This window comes from Xyrauchen texanus, chromosome 10, assembly GCF_025860055.1.
Source record: "Xyrauchen texanus isolate HMW12.3.18 chromosome 10, RBS_HiC_50CHRs, whole genome shotgun sequence".
Taxonomy (NCBI): Eukaryota; Metazoa; Chordata; class Actinopteri; order Cypriniformes; family Catostomidae; genus Xyrauchen; species Xyrauchen texanus.
In genome coordinates, this window is record NC_068285.1 from 30,350,434 (window position 1) to 30,372,526 (window position 22,093).

General features: G+C 43.5%; 1 protein-coding gene across 3 annotated transcripts in view; it reads right to left on the reverse strand.

The window, feature by feature from the left end:
* Window positions 1–21,556, reverse strand: part of LOC127650570 (angiopoietin-2-like) — a 64,985-nt gene extending 43,429 nt beyond the window's left edge. Inside the window, exons 1-2 of one of the 3 annotated variants that reach the window (XM_052136070.1) lie at window positions 6,064–6,198; window positions 5,820–5,892 (exon numbers count right to left, since the gene is read on the reverse strand). Coding sequence is in view for 1 of the 3 variants with exons in the window: in XM_052136069.1 (XP_051992029.1) it covers window positions 20,805–21,086 (282 nt within the window). In the remaining 2 variants the exon portion in view is untranslated. Of the gene's footprint in view, window positions 1–5,819; window positions 5,893–6,063; window positions 6,199–20,804 lie in introns of those variants that run through there. The other 2 variants (XM_052136069.1, XM_052136071.1) reach the window with 2 other exon arrangements.
* Window positions 21,557–22,093: the final 537 nt, after the last annotated feature.

Sequence of the window (22,093 nt, forward strand, 5' to 3'; positions counted from 1 at the left end):
TCCAGACCCGACCTGGAATTCCGTCTGGCCCAGGAGCCTTATTCGGTTTACACCTAATAAGCTGGAAATTGACATCCTGTTTGTTAGAAGGGACTCATAATCCAACTCATGAGAAGGCAAAGAGTCCAAAAGGATATCACAATCAGAGGTATTAAAACAGGCATAAACAGCTTGTCCAGTAAGAGACCTGACTCGCTGAAAAGCCTGTTCTGTGTTCATATTTGCAAAATCCTTCTCCAATTTGTTTTTATACATCTTTTTAGCCTTAAAGATTTCATTTTTGATGTCCTGATTTATTTTTTTGAGACCAGCAAAGTCCTTCTGCATAAAGGCAAATTTTCTCTTGTGGAGAAGATATTTTATTCGATGAGTTGATCCATGGTTTTGAATTTGGGTATGTTCTGATATTCTTTACCGGTATCAAGGAATCCATACATAATTGAATGTAATCGGTAATAACTGAAGTCTGCTCATCTAGCTCTCCCTCGAAGACTTCCCAGTTTGTACAGGCAAAGCAGCCTTGAAGGCATGCAATAGCATCCTCTGACCATTGAGGGACGCTGTGTATTACCGGCCTGCATTGTTTCAGCTGTTGTTTGTAAACCGGAAGTAAATGGATAACATTATGATCCGCTAATCCTAGTGGTGGGAGAGCTCTATCTTTATAGGCTTCCGGGATATTACTGTAACACAAATCTATAGTTTTATTAAATCTTGTTGGTACATCTACATATTGGTTGAAGGCTGGCAATGAGAAATCAAGCCGACAGCTGTTAAAGTCACCAAGTAGTAGAACTGGAGCATTCCGGATACTTGCTGAGCATATCCTGTGTATTATACGCTATCTGCTCAGCCACTGCCTTGACATTGGCGCTTGGTGGAACATACACACAGCTAAGCACAACAGCCGAGAACTCCCTCGGGAGATAAAAGGCACGGGCGGACAGGGTGAGCAGCTCCAGGTCCGGATTACAAATCCTGCCGTGTACTTTGATGTTAGTACACCAACGCAAGTTGATGTACATACACACCCCACCTCCCCGCTCTTTCCCCGAGTTACTGGTTCTGTCTGCCTGAAATATCTCAAAACCATCCAGGCTAACCTTGGTATCCGGGACAAACTCATCCAGCCAGGACTCTGTCAAAGCAAAAACACATGCATGATACATCTGAATGATAGTTCTGGATGAAGTTGTAGCAGGTGGAGGACTTTGTCGACGAGGTAGAGTTAGACATTCCGGGAAGCACTGCGAACCCTAGCATAGGACGTCTTCGGAGGCCCAAGACACGATGGAGGAATGCTGAATCAGCCACTGTCTACCCAGACTGATGTTAGACGTGGAGCCCTACAGCACCAAAAAGGATATGTGCTCTGAATGACAAGTGCCCAACTTCAGCATTTCTGGACATTTTCAATTGGTGATAACGTCTTTTGTCCCTCCAAAGATCAAGTCTGAATGAGTGGTGCATGCCATCTCCTTTTATAAACATAAATCCGGGGTGGAGAGCAGCATGCAAATTCCACTCGCCAATTTTCATTGGCCTTTTCTGAATAAAGCAAAGGTGATTGGGGCTCTCAAGAGCGAACCCCTAGTGTCACTACATCGACACAACTTTGAATGAGTGACAGACAGGGAACAAAGTAATATAATAAAAAATTGAACTCCTTAAATTATTTACTGTGTGATTATTAGATATACGTAAATACATATCCCATACAGTCAGAGTGTGACTGAAAAGAAGAACTGTCATTGAAATGTATTGGGCTTAAAGGTGTTCTTTTCCTCCTTTCTTGTCAATATTGTTGTTTTTTTAATGTTAAGGTCTATTAGGAAGCATTTACAAATTGCATGGATCAAATATTTTGAGATACAAGATGTTTGTCCAATCTGCATCACATAAAACATTAACAGCTGTGTTCACATTAATGTCAAGACGGTGCATATTGTTTCCTGTTGGTTTACCCTCTCTTATTATATAAATGGCTTTGTTTACATTAATATCGTGTCAATAAATGTTCATGCACGTAGCTAAATTCAGCACGAGGCACGAACGCTCTATAGAGCATGCGCAGACATTTGCATGTGAGCATTTATACATAGCCAGCTAAAATCAAACAGCATGTAGGTAACAAATTGAGAAATATTAAACTGAGCAGAGATTTCGTGGCACCCCTATCCAGTCCTTCCAGGGGGATGGTGGATGAATATGTATCCCATTTTGCAGCTGGCCCACCGGGAAAAGATTCTCCCGATGGCCAGTCAGCCTCTGGTTGTAGAGGACACTTGGATTTGCACTAAATTGCATCCTATAACAGCAAAAACATTCTCCTATTGACCACCCACAGAATTAATAGTGATTCAATGAAAGCCTGGGTGCTATTTTGCATGCTTTTCCCCTCTAAGTTGATTTTCATTGGGGAACTCGCAGGATTAGCTTGTGTTTTCTTTTGAGGGGGCTCTGGAAGACCCAGGGTGTTAGATAATCATGTGAGAGTATGCTGTGCGATACGAATAGACATTTCATGTGTGGCCTCTGGTTGGAAAATCTACTAATGCATATGTAATGCAGATCCTCTAAGGTGTTGAAAACCCAGTACAATCAACTCAGCACCAGGCCAGAGGTCAATACTCTAAAATGCTAAGGAAACTGTTTCTCCTACTGCGCATTGCACTCAATGAACGGAGTGAAATAATAATTTATAAAACACTTTGCCTGCTGGTGAAAGACTGCATATAGTCATGTCAAAAGGCTCTGTCTGGACTGCTATTTTTGAGATATGGTAGTTGGTTTGTTTGTTTTTTCTGCACCTCCTACTTGTGTCCAGATTGTGTCAGTTAAATACATCTTGTGCCAGATTCAAATGTATAGTGAGCCCACTTGTGACTGTTTTTGAAACTTTTTGTAATTCTTTGGCATCCAGGAGTATTTCTGGTGCACACTCAGCACTAAGCCTATAATTTGTACAGTTATTTACTATATATCACCCAGTATTATACTGCAAATTCTCTTTACTGTATATAACAGTAATTCCAACTGAATCATGGGAATTTTCTGTGACGTCAAACACCATTTACAGCCATTTACAGCATTTACAGCAATTTTTTAATTTGAGGTATATTACTGTATTTACTGTAACGGCTTTTAGTCTAATTTTTGACAGGCTATGACTTAAGGTACAGAATCAGATTAGGAACCGTAAACCCGTTTATCGGTCCAATGGCGGTCTCCAATAATAAGGGTGAAGGTCTCTGCGCATTACTGTCTTTCCTTTTACGCAACACAACAAGATTAAATGAAATACATTTTCTCTTATGTATTATATATGTACCATAAATGAAAAAGGTTTTAATGATATCTGAGCATCATTAAAAGTGGGCGAATGTTTGATTATTCTTTTTAACTCTTTAATTATATTTTACCCATTCAGATTAGGAAACTATGTCGCTTTGAGGTTCTCGCATGTTTTTCTCTTTTATGCGGGTCTCACGATCACAAGCTCATCAAGTTTCGTTCATCAAACAGAGGTAATTGCTATATACCTAAGATTGGTCACATTCACATTTACACAGTCAAAGATACTTCTGTATAGCCCCATGGAATTGCATATACTTGAATTTAACTTAATGTTTTCTTCAGTAGAGGCCACTATTACAGATGTAAATTGACCAACAAAACTTCTCTTGTAATAGCTTTGGATTGGCCATGCCTGGTTTCCTGCGTACACTTATCTGGAGAAAAATCAATTAAAACAGAGGTAAGACACACCCGAATTTAGATTGGTCAAAATTCAACGGAAATTCCCTTTTTGTCTTTGCAAACCAAGTACACTTGAATTGATGCCAAATATTAGTTGTCACTAATCTGACGCAGACTTGCAGTAACATACGAATCGTTTAATCTGCTTGGGAAAACAATTTCAGAGTCGTAAGATGTGACACATTGTTCATGGTTCTCTGTGGTCAGACAATCCCACAAAGTTTACTGTGTGTAGTTTATATCAGGTAATTGCAATTTTAATTTCTTATGTTTTGATAAAATGTCTAAATTTGACTAATTACTGTCTAATTGGAATTGATGAATTTATTATGTTACCTGGTAAGACTGACTCTGAAATTGTTTTCCCAAGCAGATTAAACGATTCGTATGTTACCGCAAGTCTGCCACAAGTCTGATTCCGTCCGAAAAAGAGGACATGTCTGGGAAAAAGAGGACGTATGGTCACCCTAAATAATATGGCATTGTTTTATTTAAAACTACAGGCCAAACTGCTTTTGCCAGCCACAACACTACAGTGCATTGTTGAGGAATTTCAGGAGGTCCATATCATTGGAATGAAGCAAGTGCTTAAAAAATTAGAGGAGAAACTGACAGGGCTCAACATTACTGCGCATGAAATACAGAAAATAGTTTAGGAACTTGAACAAGAGGATCTTTTAACTATTTACAATGAAGGTGTCTTGAGATCAGACAGAACCAAGAAAAAATATTTCAAAGAAAATTTTGATTATGTTGCACCTGCTCAGATGTATCTAGGAACACATACCAATGGTAAGGAATGCTTTTGTCAGTATGTGCCTATAAAGGATACACTTGCTGCCTTGTTTAGGCAGTCCACTGTAAAAGACCAGTATGCACATTCTAAACTCCATGAGCACAGTGATATGGTTTTAAATGATGTTAATGATTGCAAAAACTTCAAACGAAATACCATTTTACAGGGATCATCATCTTCTGTGTCAGTTATGTTGTACCTGGATGCCTTTGAGGTTACAAACCCCCTTAGTTCTGGCAAAAAGAAACATCCCTCCTCCTTCCTGGGTTTTGGCACCAATGTAAGGGGGTTACGATGGGCAAGGAGGAGGCGAGAACTGGCTTGTCAATATAAATAATAATTGAATTAAAACTTAAACCAAAAGCACAAACATAAACACACACATGACGGACATGCCCGTAATTCTCTCCCTCTCGAACGCGCACCATATCAGGCCGATTGGGGACCTGGCGTGCAACATTCTAGCCCTGCCCCACCCCCCTCCGCTCCACAGAGTAGTTGCAAATAATTTGGCCATCTATGTGGAACATTTGGTAAAAGTTGAAAAACATTTCACCTATGACCAGATAAATTAGGCCATCTCACAGACAAAACTTCTTGGTAGTGACTCACACAACAAACCATGTGAGATTAAGGAAAAAACGAAAAAGCTCAGTGGTTCAGCCACACAGAATTGGAGTCTCTTACGACTATTACCCATTTATGTTGGTAGATGGATCAAACATCCTATTGAAAGTTAGGTTTGGCAGTTGTGCCTTAAACTAAAGGAAATTAATCAGAATGAGTTTGCATATCTGAAAGTTTTGAGGAATATGTGTATTTACGGAACAGCATGTTTCCTGACCACCCTCTCAAACCAAAGCATCACTACTTATTGCATTATCCCAACCTTATCCTTAAATTTGGGCCACTGATACGCTTGTGAACACTGAGGTTTGAGAGCAAGCACTGCTATTTCAAGGAGTGTGCCAGAAAACTTAAGTAAAACACTGGCAGAAAGATACCAGCTTCTTCAGTCATACCTAGGTTGTGGTCAGTTATTCCCACCTCCCATTCAGGTTGCAGATGAAGCAAATTAAATTGATGAACAGTCAAACAACAGGGATATACAGATGTTACTAAAGACAGCTGATATTGATAAACACAAAACCTCAGAGTTTTCAGCAGTGACTTATAAAGGGACCAAGTACACTAAAGGCCTTGTTGTTGTTTTAAAGCACACTGGTGACACATTGGTCTTTGGGAACATTTCCCTGATACTTACTGATGAGAAACAGGTGCACTTTGTTGTTTTGGTACATCACTCAGTTCTGTTATTTGATCTTGGAGTCTACTACCTATGTAAGACAGAAAATGAATATGCATATATTAATGCAGATAGGTTGCAAGACTATTATCCACTGCCGGTGTACATCTTGGACCTCCCTATTGTTTGCTTGCATCACTCAGTGTGTTCTTCATTCTAGGTATGGATGTCAAATGCATTCAGGAAATTCAGAGAGTGCTACCTGAATTGGACTATGAGAGGTTGATGGTAATCGTTGAACACCTGTCATCAGTGGTTGGAGTCACAAAGAAAGAGGACCTTGCCTTTATTGAGAGGGATGACTTCAAGCATCATTTAACACCAATACAGAGCCGTAAAGTCATCCAGGCCTTCAAACATAGAGGTGAGAGAAAATTAGGTATTTCTCTATATAAAAGGAGAGAAAGGACAAACAAACAAACAAACAAACAAACAAACAAACAAAGTAATCTGGGCACAAATTGATATTGTGAAACTGCTCAAAGCACAACAGCCTGAAAAACAACCTCTGTCTGATGTTATATTGTTTAAAAAAGAAAAGAAGATTTGAGAATCACTAATAAAGCTATTTTAAATTATCTTATCTGTAAACTGTACATACTGTGAATAAAAAAAAAACTTGTACATATCAGTTAATGTATTCCTTTTCTTTAAAGAACTGAATGGTAGAGTTGACACTGATGTCAACTGCGTGCCGAATGAAAAGACAGTGCCCTTTTCATCCTTGGACACAGAACTGACAGATGGACATGCCCACCTAACACCTCCTCGTACACAATCCCAAAATCCTGGATTATCATTGACAAAAACACAGAACTCATGGATCAGTCAGTTCTAGATTCCATGGGACAAGATGCCTGCTTCACTCTCACAGGTAATATTAAGAGGGCAGAGGGCTAACCCTGCAGACAGAAGAGCCATGGTGAGAACTGTGCTGGCTGCCATGCAGAAACACTGTCCAAATCCCAACAGGGCTGCCTGTGTAGAGATAGCGAAGGTGATTGTGTCAAAATGCCCTTTGAACTTTGCAGACACAACTGATGAAGGGGAGCAGTTAGGAATAGTTTATTATTCATTTGATAATCAGCTTAAAACAAGAGTTTAACATGTCAACTGTAACAATGTAAATGAGAGAATACAGATACCAAGGACAATGACAGAATCTAGTGATGGTAGAACTACCATCAAAACAGTACGGCGCAAAGTAGACAGTTGACTCTTTAGAAGACAGAAGAAAAAATATGGCAGCCATATTTCAGTCTACTGGACCCAAAGCTGCGGACATGCCAGATATAGACAATTCAATGAGTTGACGCACATTAATCTACGTCACATGATAAACAGCTGCCCTCCCCCAGTGTGAATTGGCCTTTCCTCTTTACAAAAAGAGGACTCTGTGCCCATTTCAAAACTCTCACAGGTATTTATATCTGTAATCGAGTAGGAGAGGCTCTTCAATCCAAGGGGAAGAGGATCATATATTTCTTCCAAAGACAGACTCAGAACAGAGACATTCAGGGTCTTCTACGGGACATTGAGAGCGACACAACAGCCATGCAGCAGAGCCGGAACGGTATAGCAGCTGTGCTTCTTTTGATGAAGCACTTCTTTGAAAAAGAGGACTCCATCTTCATTTTGGCAGATGTAAGTAGGCAAATAATCTTTTAAATTACATGAAACATATTTTTAGTCATTTTTAGGCTGTATTTTAAACATGTTATAATCACAATTTTTTTTCTTTTTTTTAAAGACAGCTGCAACAAAGCCATCCATTGAGAAAGACATTAGCCTGCCAGCCACACCGAGACTGATAATGCGTGGTAAAATAAGACTTGCTTATTATTTTGAGAAATGTTAATGTTTTCCATTTTTATGCCTTTTAAAAGTGTGTAATTTGTACTTGTTATTTTTCAGGGAACACATTTCTTTCTGCAACAAAGTGGATGGTGAGCATTGATGGAAAGGTGGCCTACGTTTTGGAGGAGCACCTGGGTTTTGCAGATGCTTTATCAGTATTCTTTGGATGCTTCTATGTTTTCAACATAGAATACCAGGAGCCTGCCTTTGCGACATTGGAACTCATACAACGGTAAGTACCTCTCTTTGTTTATCTACATTTTACTGTTAAGTTTATCCCACATGTTTAGGTGTTATTTTAACTGAATCATAAAAACATACTTTCCCTATCGAGAGGTTTCTCCTATTGCGTAAGTAGCTTACGCTATGGGAAAACTCAGTTTCTCAAGAAATATTGAAGTCTTTATGTAAAACGCATTGCAGCTGCACAGCAGAGAGCAATGAGCGAGGCAGCTCGGTCATTGGCTGTGCTGCAGCAACTTGCTCGAACCAATGACGGGGCGCTCGCGCGCTCAGAGCCCGCCAAGATGGGCGTGGCTTAGGGCTATATATTAGGCGCCTGTCATGAGAGTTCTTTAGATTTAATCTCCTTCAGCAAAGACCTTCTCTTCGCTGGATCCTCCGGATTGTTGGAGTCTTTCGCCCGCCGTCGAAAAGCCTACAGCAGGACCGCTAAGAGGACGCCGGCGCCTTCAGCCGCTTCGAAGCCTTCTGCTACGCCATCCGGCGCGCATGACGCTATATCCTTTTACTGCAAGCGCTCGCCTCTGCGATGCTTTTTGATTGAGTAAAAGAGTAATTTTTCAAGGCGTTGTTGCAAATGCCTTCAGCCTGCGCCTCGTGCAGAGGCCCTCTTCCTGACGGGGATCGTCACATCATTTGCACTCGCTGCCTGGGACCTGACCACGCAGAAGCTGCTCTCACTCGAGGCGGATGCCCCGAATGTGACTCCCTGGGCCTCACCGAGCTGCGCGCTCGCTTTGCCGCTTTCGCCACGAACGAGCCTGCTATCACCGTGCTGCCGTCCCCTCTGTTCGAGCCGCGCAAGAAAAAGCGCAGCTCACGGAGGCCGCCAGAGCTTCACCACTACCCGAGAACTCCCCACCGCCAGACCATTTCAACGCAGGCGGACCAGCACCCCTCCAACAAAGCGGTGGGTCTCGTCTCGTTCGGCGCGTCAGGGGACGACGGTGAAAAGGATGACAGCCTTTCCATTGACGCTGCATCCGACGACTGGCCGGGCTCGGCCTTCGACCCCGCGCCGTCGACATTAGCGGACACGAGCACGGGCACCAGCATGGACTCAGAGATCGTCCGCATCCTGTCTAAAACGGTAAGAGAGTTCACTGAACGCTTCACTGAAGCTCGGAAGGATTCGCAGGCTATGCGTCACTTCCTGCCCAAGCGCTCCAGCTCGTCACAGAGCCGCCAGAGACCACCTCAGCAGCAGCAGCGAGCCAGGGCGGCGCCTCCCGTCTCCAAAACGTGTAAAACATTACCCAGTCCCCTTACAGGCGGCTGGAAATGTCTGTATAGCAGTCAATGGGCCAGTCACAGAACTCGCTCACCTGCAATCAAACGCCGTTTTAACGGCAACACACAGAAATCACATTTTCTGCCTGTGTCACTAAGGGGTCACGTGTCCACACTAAAGTGCGCATTCCCACATATCAATACTGTCCAAACAGTGCCAAATACTTCCCCAGCTGGAGCTGGACGCCCCATAAATGTAGATCGTGTGCCTATTGTCATGTATGCACCACTACACACAAGCACTGTTCCCACAGTTATACACACTTCCCCAGTAAAAGCAGGAAATACTATAAAGGTAGCGAGCGTGCCTGCTGTGATGCATGCACCCCTACACACAAACACTGTATGCATGGCCAAAAACCCCACCGCGAGTGGGAGGCTTTATGAAAGTGGCGCGCGTGCCTACTACAGTATATGCACCCCCACCCATAAGCACTGCCCATACAGTTCCAGACAGTTCTCTAGCTCATGCCACGAGCATCACAGATGCGACTCGCAAGCCAAGAAACTCCCCGCTAAGAGCGGGAAGCTTTATGAAAGTGGCACGCATGCCTATTACAATGTATGCACCCCCACCCGTAAACACTGTCTATATAGTTTTCAAACATTTCTCCAGCTCATGCTGCGAGCATTACGGAGATAGCGCGTGTGCCTGTGATTTCACACACACCCCTGCACTCGGCACTCAACACAGCTGCTCAGCGCGCGCCCGCTCCTCTGAGAGCTGAAAGCTCAGTGTTAGCACATTTTCTGCCTATGTCACTAAGGGGTCACGTGTCCACACTAAAGTGCACATTCCCACATATCAATACTGTCCAAATAGTGCCGAATACTTCCCCAGCTCAGCTGGACGCTCCATAAATGTAGATCGTGTGCCTATTGTCATGTATGCACCACTACACACAAGCACTGTTCCCACAGTTATAAACACTTCCCCAATAAAAGCGGGAAATACTATAAAAGTAGCGCGCGTGCCTGCTGCCATGCATGCACCCCTACACACAAACACTGCATGCATAGCCAAAAAAAACCCCGCCGCGAGCGGAAGACTTTATGAAAGTGGCGCGCGTGCCTACTGCAGTATATGCACCCCCACCCATAAGCGCTGCCCATACAGTTTCAAACAGTTCTCTGTCTCATGCCGCAAACATCACAGATGTGATGCGCGAGCCAAGAGACTCCCCGCTAAGAGCGGGAAGCTTTATGAATGTGGCGCGCGTGCCTATTATGATGTATGCACCCCCACCCGAAAACTCTGTCCATACAGTTTCAAGCATTTCTCCGACTCATGCTGCAAGCATTTCGGAGATAGCGCACGTACCTGTACTCTCACACACACCCCTGCACTCGGCACTCAACACGGCTGCTCAGCGCGCACCTGCGCCTCTGAGAGCTGTAAACTCAGTGTTAGCACAAGGCAATTTGCCGGTGGGGCCCATACGTCACTGCGACACGCCCCCGGCCAGCATTCAGCCCATATCTGTGCGAGCAAAAGCCTGGGAAAAAAATCCCCGACATGCCGAAATGGGTTTTTGAACATAATAAAACACGGTTACTCACTTCAATTCACTCGCAGACCACCCCGCTTTTCAGCGGTGGTCGAGACGAAAGTGAGGAAAGATGTGTCACATGTTCTACGCACCGAGGTGCTCAAACTGATAGAGAAGGGCGCTATAGAAACTGTTCCTCCCTCTATGAGCGAGGCGGGTTTTTACAGCAGCTATTTTCTCGTCCCGAAACAGGACGGTTGCCTCCGCCCCATCCTAGATCTCAGACATCTGAACAAAGCTTTAATGATTCGCTCGTTCAGAATGTTAACAACCAAACATATCCTCGCGCAAGTTCGCCCCGGGGATTGGTTTCTATCAGTGGATTTGAAAGACGCTTACTTTCACATTCCGAAAAGTATCTCATCACAGGCCTTTTCTGAGATTCGCTTTCGAGGGACAGTCATACCAGTACACAGTACTACCATTCGGCCTATCATTGGCCACCCGTACATTCACGAAATGTATGGACGCGGCACTTTCCCCCCTGAGACAGCGGGGAGTGCGAATACTGAATTACCTCGACGATTGGCTAATCATAGCACAATCAGAGGGTCAGTTAATGACGCACAGATCTTGGATTATCAGCCATCTAGAATGCCTGGGTCTGAGAATCAATTTTTCAAAGAGCGTGCTATCCCCCAGCCAGAATATCTCTTTTCTGGGAATAGTGCTAGACTCAGTGCAGATGGCAGCACGCCTCTCATCAGAGCGTGCGCTCTCTATTCGACGCCTTGCAACATCATTCAGAACGGGCGCGCGCGCCCCCGTCAAACGATTTCAAAGAATGCTCGGTCTCATGGCCTCGGCATCAGCTGTACTCCAGCTAGGATTGTTCCACATGCGTCCTCTCCAGCGCTGGCTCAAGAGCCGTGTCCCCACTCAGGCCACTTTTTGATCAGAGCGAATCATGGCTGTATAAAAGCCCTGACGCCCTGGAAAGCCGTCAACTGGTATCAAACCGGCGTGAGTCTGGGCGTGACTACGCGGAGAAAAATGATCACGACAGATGCCTCCAAAATAGGATGGGGGGCCCTTTACGAGGGCAGGCCTGTCTCCGGCTTTTGGTCAAACCCGGAAAAGCGCCTACATATAAACTGTCTGGAAATGAAAGCGGTCGCCTTGGCTCTCAGAGCCCTGCTTCCGTACCTGAAAAACGAACACGTCCTGGTCCGAACGGACAACATGACGGTAGTTTCGTATATAAATCGCCAGGGTGGACTCAGGTCGAGCTCCCTGCACTCTATGGCCAGGGAGCTCATCTTATGGTCACAGCACCACCTGCGCTCGCTGAGAGCAGCGCATGTGCCAGGCGCCCTGAACCAGGGAGCGGACATGCTGTCCAGAGACAAGGTTCTCCCAGGAGAATGGTCTCTCCACCCCCTGACGGTTCAGTGGTTATGGCAAACCTTTGGCGAGGCAGAGGTCGACCTCTTCGCCTCCAGGGAAAATGCGCACTGTCCCCTTTTCTTCTCAAAGAAGCCCAAGTCTGGCCGAGCCGCCCCTTGTATGTTTTTCCCCCGATCGTGATGCTACCTCAGGTCATCAGTCGGATCAGGGAAGTGAAATGTGCAGTGCTCCTGGTAGCCCCACTCTGGAAAAACCAGACGTGGTTTCCAGAACTGATGCAGATGATGCAATCTGCCCCATGGCCAATTCCGTTGAGGCTGGACCTCCTCAGGCAGGCCAATGGGATGATTCTTCATCCCCGCCCCGATCTGTGGGCCCTTCATGCATGGCCCCTCAACGGGTTCCAGAGAACCTCCCCAGCGGAGTGTTGAGAACCATCACTGAGACGCGAGCGCCCTCTACGAGGCGCTTATATGCTCAAAAGTGGAAAGTGTTCAGTGACTGGTGTGATGCCAAGAGCTTGAACCCCAAATCATGCGAGATACCAAGTGTACTCGCCTTTTTGCAAGAGCTGCTGGAGGTGGGCCACACACCCTCCATGCTCAAAGTCTATGTGGCTGCCATAGCGGCGTCACACAATCCTGATAAAGGACGTTCATTAGGGAAAAACGACCTAATCATTCGTTTCCTAAGAGGCTCTAGGAGGATGAACCCTCCTCGCCCCCCCTCGGTGCCGATCTGGGACCTGGCCACGGTCCTGGACGCACTCAAGAGTGCCCCGTTCGAACCTCTCCGAACCGTGCACCTTAAACAGCTCTCGCTCAAAACTGCGCTCTTGCTGGTGCTCGCCTCAGTCAAGAGAGTGGGCGACCTGCACGCGTTGTCATCAAGCGCTGCTTGCCTGGAATTTGGACCTAACGACTGCAGAGTTGTCCTTAGGCCAAAGCACGGGTATATTCCTAAAGTGCTCTCCACACCCTTCAGAGTACAGGTGATATCTCTGGCAGCGCTATCGTCCCCAGCAGACGAAAGCGACGCTAATTTACTCTGCCCGGTCAGGGCGCTCAGAGTATATTTGGAACGTTCTGCCCTGTTCAGACAGACGGAAAAATTATTTGTATGCTTTGGCGGCCGCACTAAAGGTCTCGCAGTTTCAAAGCAAAGAATATCGGATAGTGGATGCTATAGCGCTGGCTTATGAAGCCAAGGGTCTTCAATGCCCCTTAGGCGTCAGAGCTCACTCTACGAGGAGCATGGCCTCCTCGTGGGCATGGTCGAGTGGGATACCCATTGAAGATATTTGTGTGGCGGCAGGCTGGGCCTCACCTTCGACATTTATCAGGTTTTATAACCTACAGGTCCCCTCATTGCATTCCAACATTCTATCAGCCTGACTATAGAATGGACTGGAGTATGTATATGCTGAGCATTATCTCCTCCCTTATAGGTCCGTCTCTGACTGACTTAAAGGATTTTTTATGCATATCAGTACATAAAAAACTCAGTACATAAGATATGTGCTTGTGTTTGTACTATGAGCACCCCACCATGGACCACCTTGGAAGGCGCTCTATACTATCCCATTATGTAGCTCGCCGTTGGCCGGCTCGTGGAATAATCACTTTGCTTTAAGGCTCAGGCATCTGCCTCTGGCTTTATAGAGCGAAGTCAGCATGCACAGCGTTTTGCATGGTGTTCCCATAGCGTAAGCTACTTACGCAATAGGAGAGACCTCTCGATAGGGATCGACTCGGTTACTAACGTAACCTCGGTTCCCTGAGAGGAGGGAACAAGTATTGCGTAAGCTGCCGTGCTAGTGCTTGGTCAGTTCACTTCAGTCGATTGAACCTAAAGAACTCTCATGACGGGGCGCCTAATATATAGCCCTAAGCCACGGCCATCTTGGCGGGCTCTGAGCGCACGAGCGCGAAACACGCGCCCATTGGTCGCGCGTTCAGAGTCGCCCCGTCATTGGTTCGAGCAAGTTGCTGCAGCACAGCCAATGACCGAGCTGCCTCGCTCATTGCTGTCTGCTGTGCAGCTGCAATGCGTTTTACATAAAGACTTCAATATTTCTCGAGAAACTGAGTTTTCCCATAGCGTAAGCTACTTACGCAATACTCGTTCCCTCCTCTCAGGGAACCGAGGTTACATTAGTAACCGAGTCGTTTTCACTACTTTGTTACTGTAACTATACATTTGTATCTTCTGGAATACAGCACCTATACAATCTTGATCACCAGACCATGGCACACACTGTCATATCACAATGGTCTGGTGATTAGAGTAGAGTGCATGTAATGTGACTGTCATTTAACAACAATATTTACTAAAAAAATAAGATTGTTGAGTCATTTTTCACAAAATATAATTAATTCATTAATAGAAAGTTAATATATGTATCCTAATATTGATTATGTATTATATGTGTTTTCCATTATTTTATTTTTGTTCTTTAAAAAAAGGTAAACCAATAATAAATAACTGGATTGCTCATGACGTCATTAAAGTGAAGCCACCGTGGCACCATATTGCTATGCCTAAACATTCTATTGGCTTAATTTTTAAGTTATCTATTTCGACTTGGGAAAATGTCCTTATTAAAAATGAGAGCGAGGTCTGTTCATCTTCATTACAGTAAATAATATCAGATCAGCTGATGGACAAGACATCTCAATATAAGTATTGCAAATGTCAAAATGTTTATTCTGAATACAGATTTACACATCATAAGGTTTGTGCATAGAACTTAATTCGCCTTGTACAGTTATTCACTGTGGTTATGTAATTGTTATTTTTTATAATTGTTAGATAATATTGTTTTATCAGTACAGTTACTTAATTTATATGATTCAACAGTGTTTTAAACATTGGTCAAATTAACATTTAATATAAAAATAAAAGGGTTAGTTCACCCCAAAATGATAATTATCCCTCAAGCCATCCTAGTTATATATGACTTTCTTCTTTCAGCCAAAACACAATCTGAGTTATATTAAAAAATATCCTGGCTCCTCCAAGCTTTATAATGGGAGTGAATGGTACCTTAGAATTTGAAGGCAAAATCAAAAAAGCACATCCATCCATCATAGAAGTAATCCATATGGATCCAGGGGATTAATATAGGCCTTCTGAAGTGATGTGTTTTTGTAAGAAAAATATCCATATTTATAACTTTATAAACTATAATCACTGTCTTCCTCTATCCTCTTCCTCTATCGTCACTTCTCACCGGAGCTTACGCTACGCCTACGTCATAAGGCGGAACTCAACTCTCGTGAGCACGTTAGAGGTATGTTTTATAATATTTATTGTATTTGAATTGATTTTTGCTGATAATCGCACATATATATATATATATATATATATATATATATATATATATATATATATTTATATGTGATCATGTTTAATATGTCGTGCATAATTACATACATAAATATAGTTTGTTAGGTGAATTACCTGTGTCAGCAGTGAATAAATTACAGTAGATTCACACGTCCTGGTGATTTATATATTGTTTATCCTGTGCTTATTGATGATAAACATGACAGATATCCGCAGTGAAATATACTTTATAGACAAATGTCCTAAAACAAATTCTGTTTGATTGATACACAACCCACTGGGTCATTTTTGGTCAAAATATCAGTCATCTAAAAAGATGGCCGCTGGAACACTTCCGATGGCTTCACTTTTCTGATTCCACGTCCTTTATATTTCCTTTTCTGTCTCTCTGTCCTTACCAAAGTGTTTTGTGCCTTCTTCCTGCCTTGTGCTGTGTATTCCTATCTTGCTATGCTGCTTTCCTTTTTCCGTTATTAGTTTTGTTTTCTATTTATTCCAGTTTGCTCCAGTCGCTGTTGGTTTCATTTTTCCATTGCCGTTACACCACCAACTGTCCTACTTGTTTTAACCCTAGCTTGCCTCTCATTCCCAGCATCACAGCATCAGTGACCAGCTACATCAGCAAGTGCATTGATGATGTCACTTTCTCCTTTCTCAAGCTAGGTTTTGACTCTAGCTTGCCTCTCATTCCCAGCATCACAGCATCAGTGACCAGCTACATCAGCAAGTGCATTGATGATGTCACTTTCTCCAAGACCATCACCACACGCACCAACCAGAAGCCGTGGATGACTGCGGAGGTGCGCACGCTGCTGAGGTCCCGAGACTTCGCCTTCAGAGCATGCGATAAGGCAGCCCTAGAACAGCTAGGGCCAAACTGTCACGGGCAATCAGAGAGGCAAAGCGCGCACACGCCCAGAGAATCCACAGTCACTTCCAGGACAGCGGTGACAGGCGGCGCATGTGGCAGGGCATCCAGGCCATCACCAACTACAGGACAACATCAGTTGCCTGTGACAAAGATGCCTCCCTTCCAGATGCGCTGAACGACTTCTACGCTCGGTTTGAAGTGCAGAACGACGTGATGGCGAGGAAGTCCACCCCTCCTCCCAACGACCAGGTGCTCTGTCTTACCACGGCAGATGTGAGGAAAACTCTACGTAGAGTCAACCCACGGAAGGCTGCTGGACCAGACAACATTCCTGGCAGAGTGCTCAGAGGATGTGCACACCAGCTAGCAGATGTTCTTACCGACATCTTCAACATCTCTCTGAGCAGCGCCGTTGTTCCAACGTGCTTCAAGGCCACCACCATCATCCCCATGCCAAAGAAGACTTCAGTGTCCTGCCTCAACGACTACCGTCCCGTCACACTTACACCCATCATCATGAAGTGCTTCGAGAGGCTCGTCATGAGGCAGATTAAGACCCAGCTGCCCCCCTCACTAGACCCACTGCAGTTTGCGTATCGTTCAAACCGTTCAACGGACGATGCCATCACCACAACCCTCCATCTGGCCCTCACCCACCTAGACAATAAGGACTCATACGTTCGAATGCTGTTCATAGATTTCAGCTCAGCATTTAACACAATCATTCCCCAGCACCTGATTGGAAAGCTGAACCTGCTGGGCCTGGACACCTCCCTCTGCAACTGGATCCTGGACTTCCTGACTGGGAGACCTCAGTCAGTCCGGATCGGGAACAGCATCTCCACCACCACCACACTGAGCACTGGGGCCCCCAGGGCTGTGTGCTCAGTCCACTGCTGTTCACTCTGCTGACTCACGACTGTGCAGCAATGCACAGCTTGAATCACATCATCAAGTTCGCCGATGACACGACCGTGGTGGGTCTCATCAGCAAGAACGACGAGTCAGCATACAGAGAGGAGGTGCAGCGGCTGATGAACTGGTGTAGAGCCAACAACCTGTCCCTGAATGTCGACAAAACAAAAGAGATGGTTGTTGACTTTAGGAGAGCACAAGGTGAACACACTCCGCTGAACATCGACGGCTCCTCTGTGGAGATCGTCAAAAGCACCAAATTCCTTGGTGTTCACTTGGCGGAGAACCTCACCTGGTCCCTCAACACCAGCTCTATCACCAAGAATGCCCAGCAGCGTCTCTACTTTCTTCGAAGGCTGAGGAAAGCACATCTCTGGTTTGGGACTTGCACCGTTTCGGACCGCAAAGCCCTGCAGAGGATAGTGAGGACAGCTGAGAAGATCATTGGGGTCTCTCTTCCCTCCATCAAAGACATTTACAAAAAACACTGTATCCGCAAAGCAACCAGCATTGTGGACGACCCCACACACCCCTCACACAAACTCTTTACCCTCCTCCCGTCTGGCAAGAGCTACCGAAGCATTCGGGCCCTCACGGCCAGACTGTGTAACAGCTTCTTCCCCCAAGCCATCAGACTCCTCAATACTCAGAGACTGGTTTGACACACACGTGTCCTGAGTTGCACTTTAATTACTGTCACTTTATAACTGTCTGCTACCTCAATAACTGCTATGTGCATAGAACACTATCTCATAGTATGTTATGTTTACATTTTTAGAAACTGTCATCTTTTTGCACTACTGAGTACTGGTCAGCACTGCACTGTCTATTGTCCTGTTCATTGTCAGAAATTTGTTGTACTGTCCCGTACTTTTTGCACATGTTTGCACGTGCACTTTATATAGGTATATATAGGTTTTTTTATATAGGTATTTTATTTCGTTGTGTTGTCTCATGTGGTCCTGTGTTGGTCCTTTGTTGTTTTTATGTAGCACCATGGTCCTGGAGGAACGTTGTCTCGTTTTGCTGTGTACTGTAGTAACTGTATATGGTTGAAATGACAATAAAAACCACTTGACTTGACTTGACTTGAAGATAAGGACTGTTCTGCTGTCTCAATCTCCATATGCCTGAGCCCTTCTGGTTTCTTGAGGATATTCTTCCTGTTCTCCCAAGTTTTTTGGCTTGAGGTTTATGTTTGATTCATGAATTAACTTTTGTTCGGGACTTGGGTCCCCATAGTTCACGTTGCCTGACAGTTTTAAATAAAGATTTTGTTATTTTGAAAAAATTGTGTCTGTTTGAATTGAATGTCAGTAGTATTTGTGTAGTTATAAAAGAAAATATAAAAAGAAAAAATTATAAAATCGAATGTATATTTTGTACAAATGAATTAATAATTAAATTAATAAAAAGATTACAGCAGTGTACTGTTAACCTAGGGTTTTCACAGTAATGGCACTGTATTATATAATTACAGTAGCATTTAGTTACTGTAAAACTGAAATCCGGTTATGGTACTGTAAATCTCAACTACAATAACTTACTGACAACAGTGTTGCCAGTAAGTTACTGTAAAAACCATTTGAAATGTCTAACAGTGTGAAAAATGTGACACAGAGGCCTGAAAAGAGCCATGTGTTATTCAGCAACAAAGAAGGGATATATTAGGACAGTGGTTCTCAACAGGTATTGCTTTAAGTCTCACATTTTACATTGGACATCGAGCGGCCACCCAACATAGTGGAAAAAATTTATTTTCAAGATTTCAACAAAATTTTACGTAGATTTACTCACTGTTGTTTTATTCCAAATCCAAGTTAAAACATTTCTCATTAAATGACTTAAAATAATTCTTATTTTGGGGTTACCTATCCCTTTAAATCAAAATGTCATGTTAACATGGACTGCATAGGCTCAACAATGAGCAAAATTGTAAAACGGCATAGACTAATTATGTAAATAATAAAAAACAGGACAAAGTCTGGTTTACCAGCAAAACACATGAAACAAACATTTGGCCGATGACAGATTAATTTGTGCCAAAATGCCATAGATTATCGCATTTGATGTCACTAATAAAAGAAAGTGAAAAGGGAAGAGATTGATCTTCTCTTTTAAAAGTTGATAAGCCTTTGCTTTCCTAACAATGCATCACTGGTTAGTTGTGTTTTTTGTAATGTATGAACTTAGCATTGTTTTATACCTGCTGTCCGACTTCCCTATCAAAACATATCTGGAACCCACAAGTTGAGAACTACTTTCATGACAGACAAAAAGAGAAATTCTGATAAGGGTCTTTTTTATGGCTGTCCAGAGGACCCATGGATTACCTTTTCATTGAAAACAATGGAAGAGCGATAACGTGACATAATTCAGTTGAATTAGGCATTGCTGCACCAGAATGTTATCCGACTTCAAAATGACCTTCACTGGAAAAACAACATTACCTCACAAATCCTCAAAATAATTTGCAGGGTTTAACTGTTGGTGTATTTCAAAAGAGCAATATCCCTGTCAAGCAGCAAGTTGCAAAGATAAATTTGAATTATGTATGTCATAAACAGAATCAATACTACTGTTTTTATGAGAAAGCTTTTGCTCTGAAATATGCTCTGATGATATGAAATTAAGATGTTATCAGAGAAAGAGACTTTTCATTTTCCCAAATTTTATGTAAACCTGTAAACCATACCTACTTAAAAAAGTTGTGATCAGTTTGCTTAACCAGTATCACCAGAATAAAAACAGGCTGGCCAACCAGCTCAATTTTGCTGGTGAGAGGCATTACAGTACCATACTGATCTTAACAACTAGACCACAATCAAACCAGCACAAACCAGAATAAACCAACTGGACGAAGATAGTCTTTTTAGCAGGGATTAGAGAGAAAAACACATTAAATGAGGTTTAGGTGGGTGATAAGAAGTCATGACCCACCCGATTTCATGACAAGTCATAATAATTAGTATGAGATGGCAAAACTTGGCTCATTGGCACAAAAATTTCAGACTTTTAATCTGATAGAGAAAAATAAACAAACTATTGAATGATTTTTGTTTAAACCCTAACCAAAACCTAAAGATAAAGTCAACATGTTTATCCAACCCTAAACCTAACCATGACTTTATTAGGGAATTAATTGTTATAAACCACGGAAGAAAGAGAAACTTCAGAATGTTTTTCAAGGAAAATAACTTTAGTGTACCACGGAAGATTTGGAGATGAGGGAAGCATATTACAGGTTACTGACATATATCAGTTATTTGTATTGCATAAATGAAGATGGAATTAGTAATTATAAATTAGTAAATTTATTCACAAATGTTCCTTTCTTTAAATAAAGTGTTGAATAGGAGGCTCGCTAAAATATGATGTCTGTGTTGTATCGATTTGGAATTCTGATTGTTGATTGGTTGGTCTCTGTGGGAATAAAAATCATACGAGCCAAGTCTTTTGATATTTTATGATTTCACCGTCTCATTCCAATTATTGTAGTCATGAGACAATGTTGGTCATTACCTTCTGCAACCACTGTGTGTTGTTCTCTGTGGCACTCTCTAGACTCTCTAACTTTCGTTCCTGCCAGGAGGATTCAGTGTGGGAAGACTCAGGTGACGAAGGTGAGTCCCGCTGGAGGGAGTTGGTCACCTGGAAGTCACCATCAGGCTGACACTGCTCCACCTCTGGCAGGATAAAAGTGTAGCTGCAGGGGCCATGCGGCACCTGGTGCTGCCTTCTTTGTAAACCAATCACTGTGACTTCTGCCGCTGCCAGGTACCACAGACACAGCAGCCAGCCCATTCTACGAAAGGGTGACAGTAGGAAAGGTATAATCCAAGGATGAAATGTTGTTTTGGTAGCAGGTTTGGATGAGAGAGCTTCAGTGGGATTACAACTTGTCCAAACTTTTGTGAAGTCAGAAGTTTTCAAGTTCTGCTCCTCAGCTTCTTCCTTTTCGTTTTTCTTTGCTTGAAGGGTCGCTCCAGGGAGATCTTTTCTACAACCGTACACTTGCAATGAAGTTTGCCAAATAAATTCAGTGGATTTAAAAACAACACTATCCAGACGACAGCCTAGAGAGGGGAGATTTTTTCCTATTCTGTACTCACTCAATGCTCAGGACGGCTCCGAATTGGAAATATGCTGAGGAATAGTAGCCTCTCTGTTTATTTACTCACAGAATTATTTTCAGTTCCCCACTCTTTCTTTACTGTTCAAGCGACTGGCTGAGGTTGGAAGCCCTGAGTTTAGGGACTGCTGAACACTGTGAGTCTAACATCCCTTCTTTTAACACATAATCACTCACCCCCTCCTTATTTCTCTCTCTCTCTCTCTCTCTCTCTCTCTCTCTTTCTAACTCTCTTCCTCTTCTGTCTTCCTCTTCCCCCTTCCCTCTCTCAGGAGTTTGAGGTGGAAGCTGCAACAATGCATACACACACACACACACACACACACACACACACACACACACACACACACACACACACACACACACACACACACACTCAAAAGAGAACATTCTTTTTTCATTAACCCCACCCCCTCTCATGGTCTTTCCTCACTCTCTTTATTCTACCCCTGCCATCTCTCCCTCACAGCATCCCCAAATTGCAACAATGGCTTCCAGATCCACACCTGCAATCCAAGACAGAAAAAAAAAGAAACTGGACATGAAGGCCGGTCTCATTCGTATTCGTAGGTATTAGTATAAATTGGATAATCTTTTTTTCTCATTTTTTTTCTCCCCAATGTAGAATGCCAAGTTCCTAATATGCTCTAAGTCCTCGTGGCGTCGTAGTGACTCACCT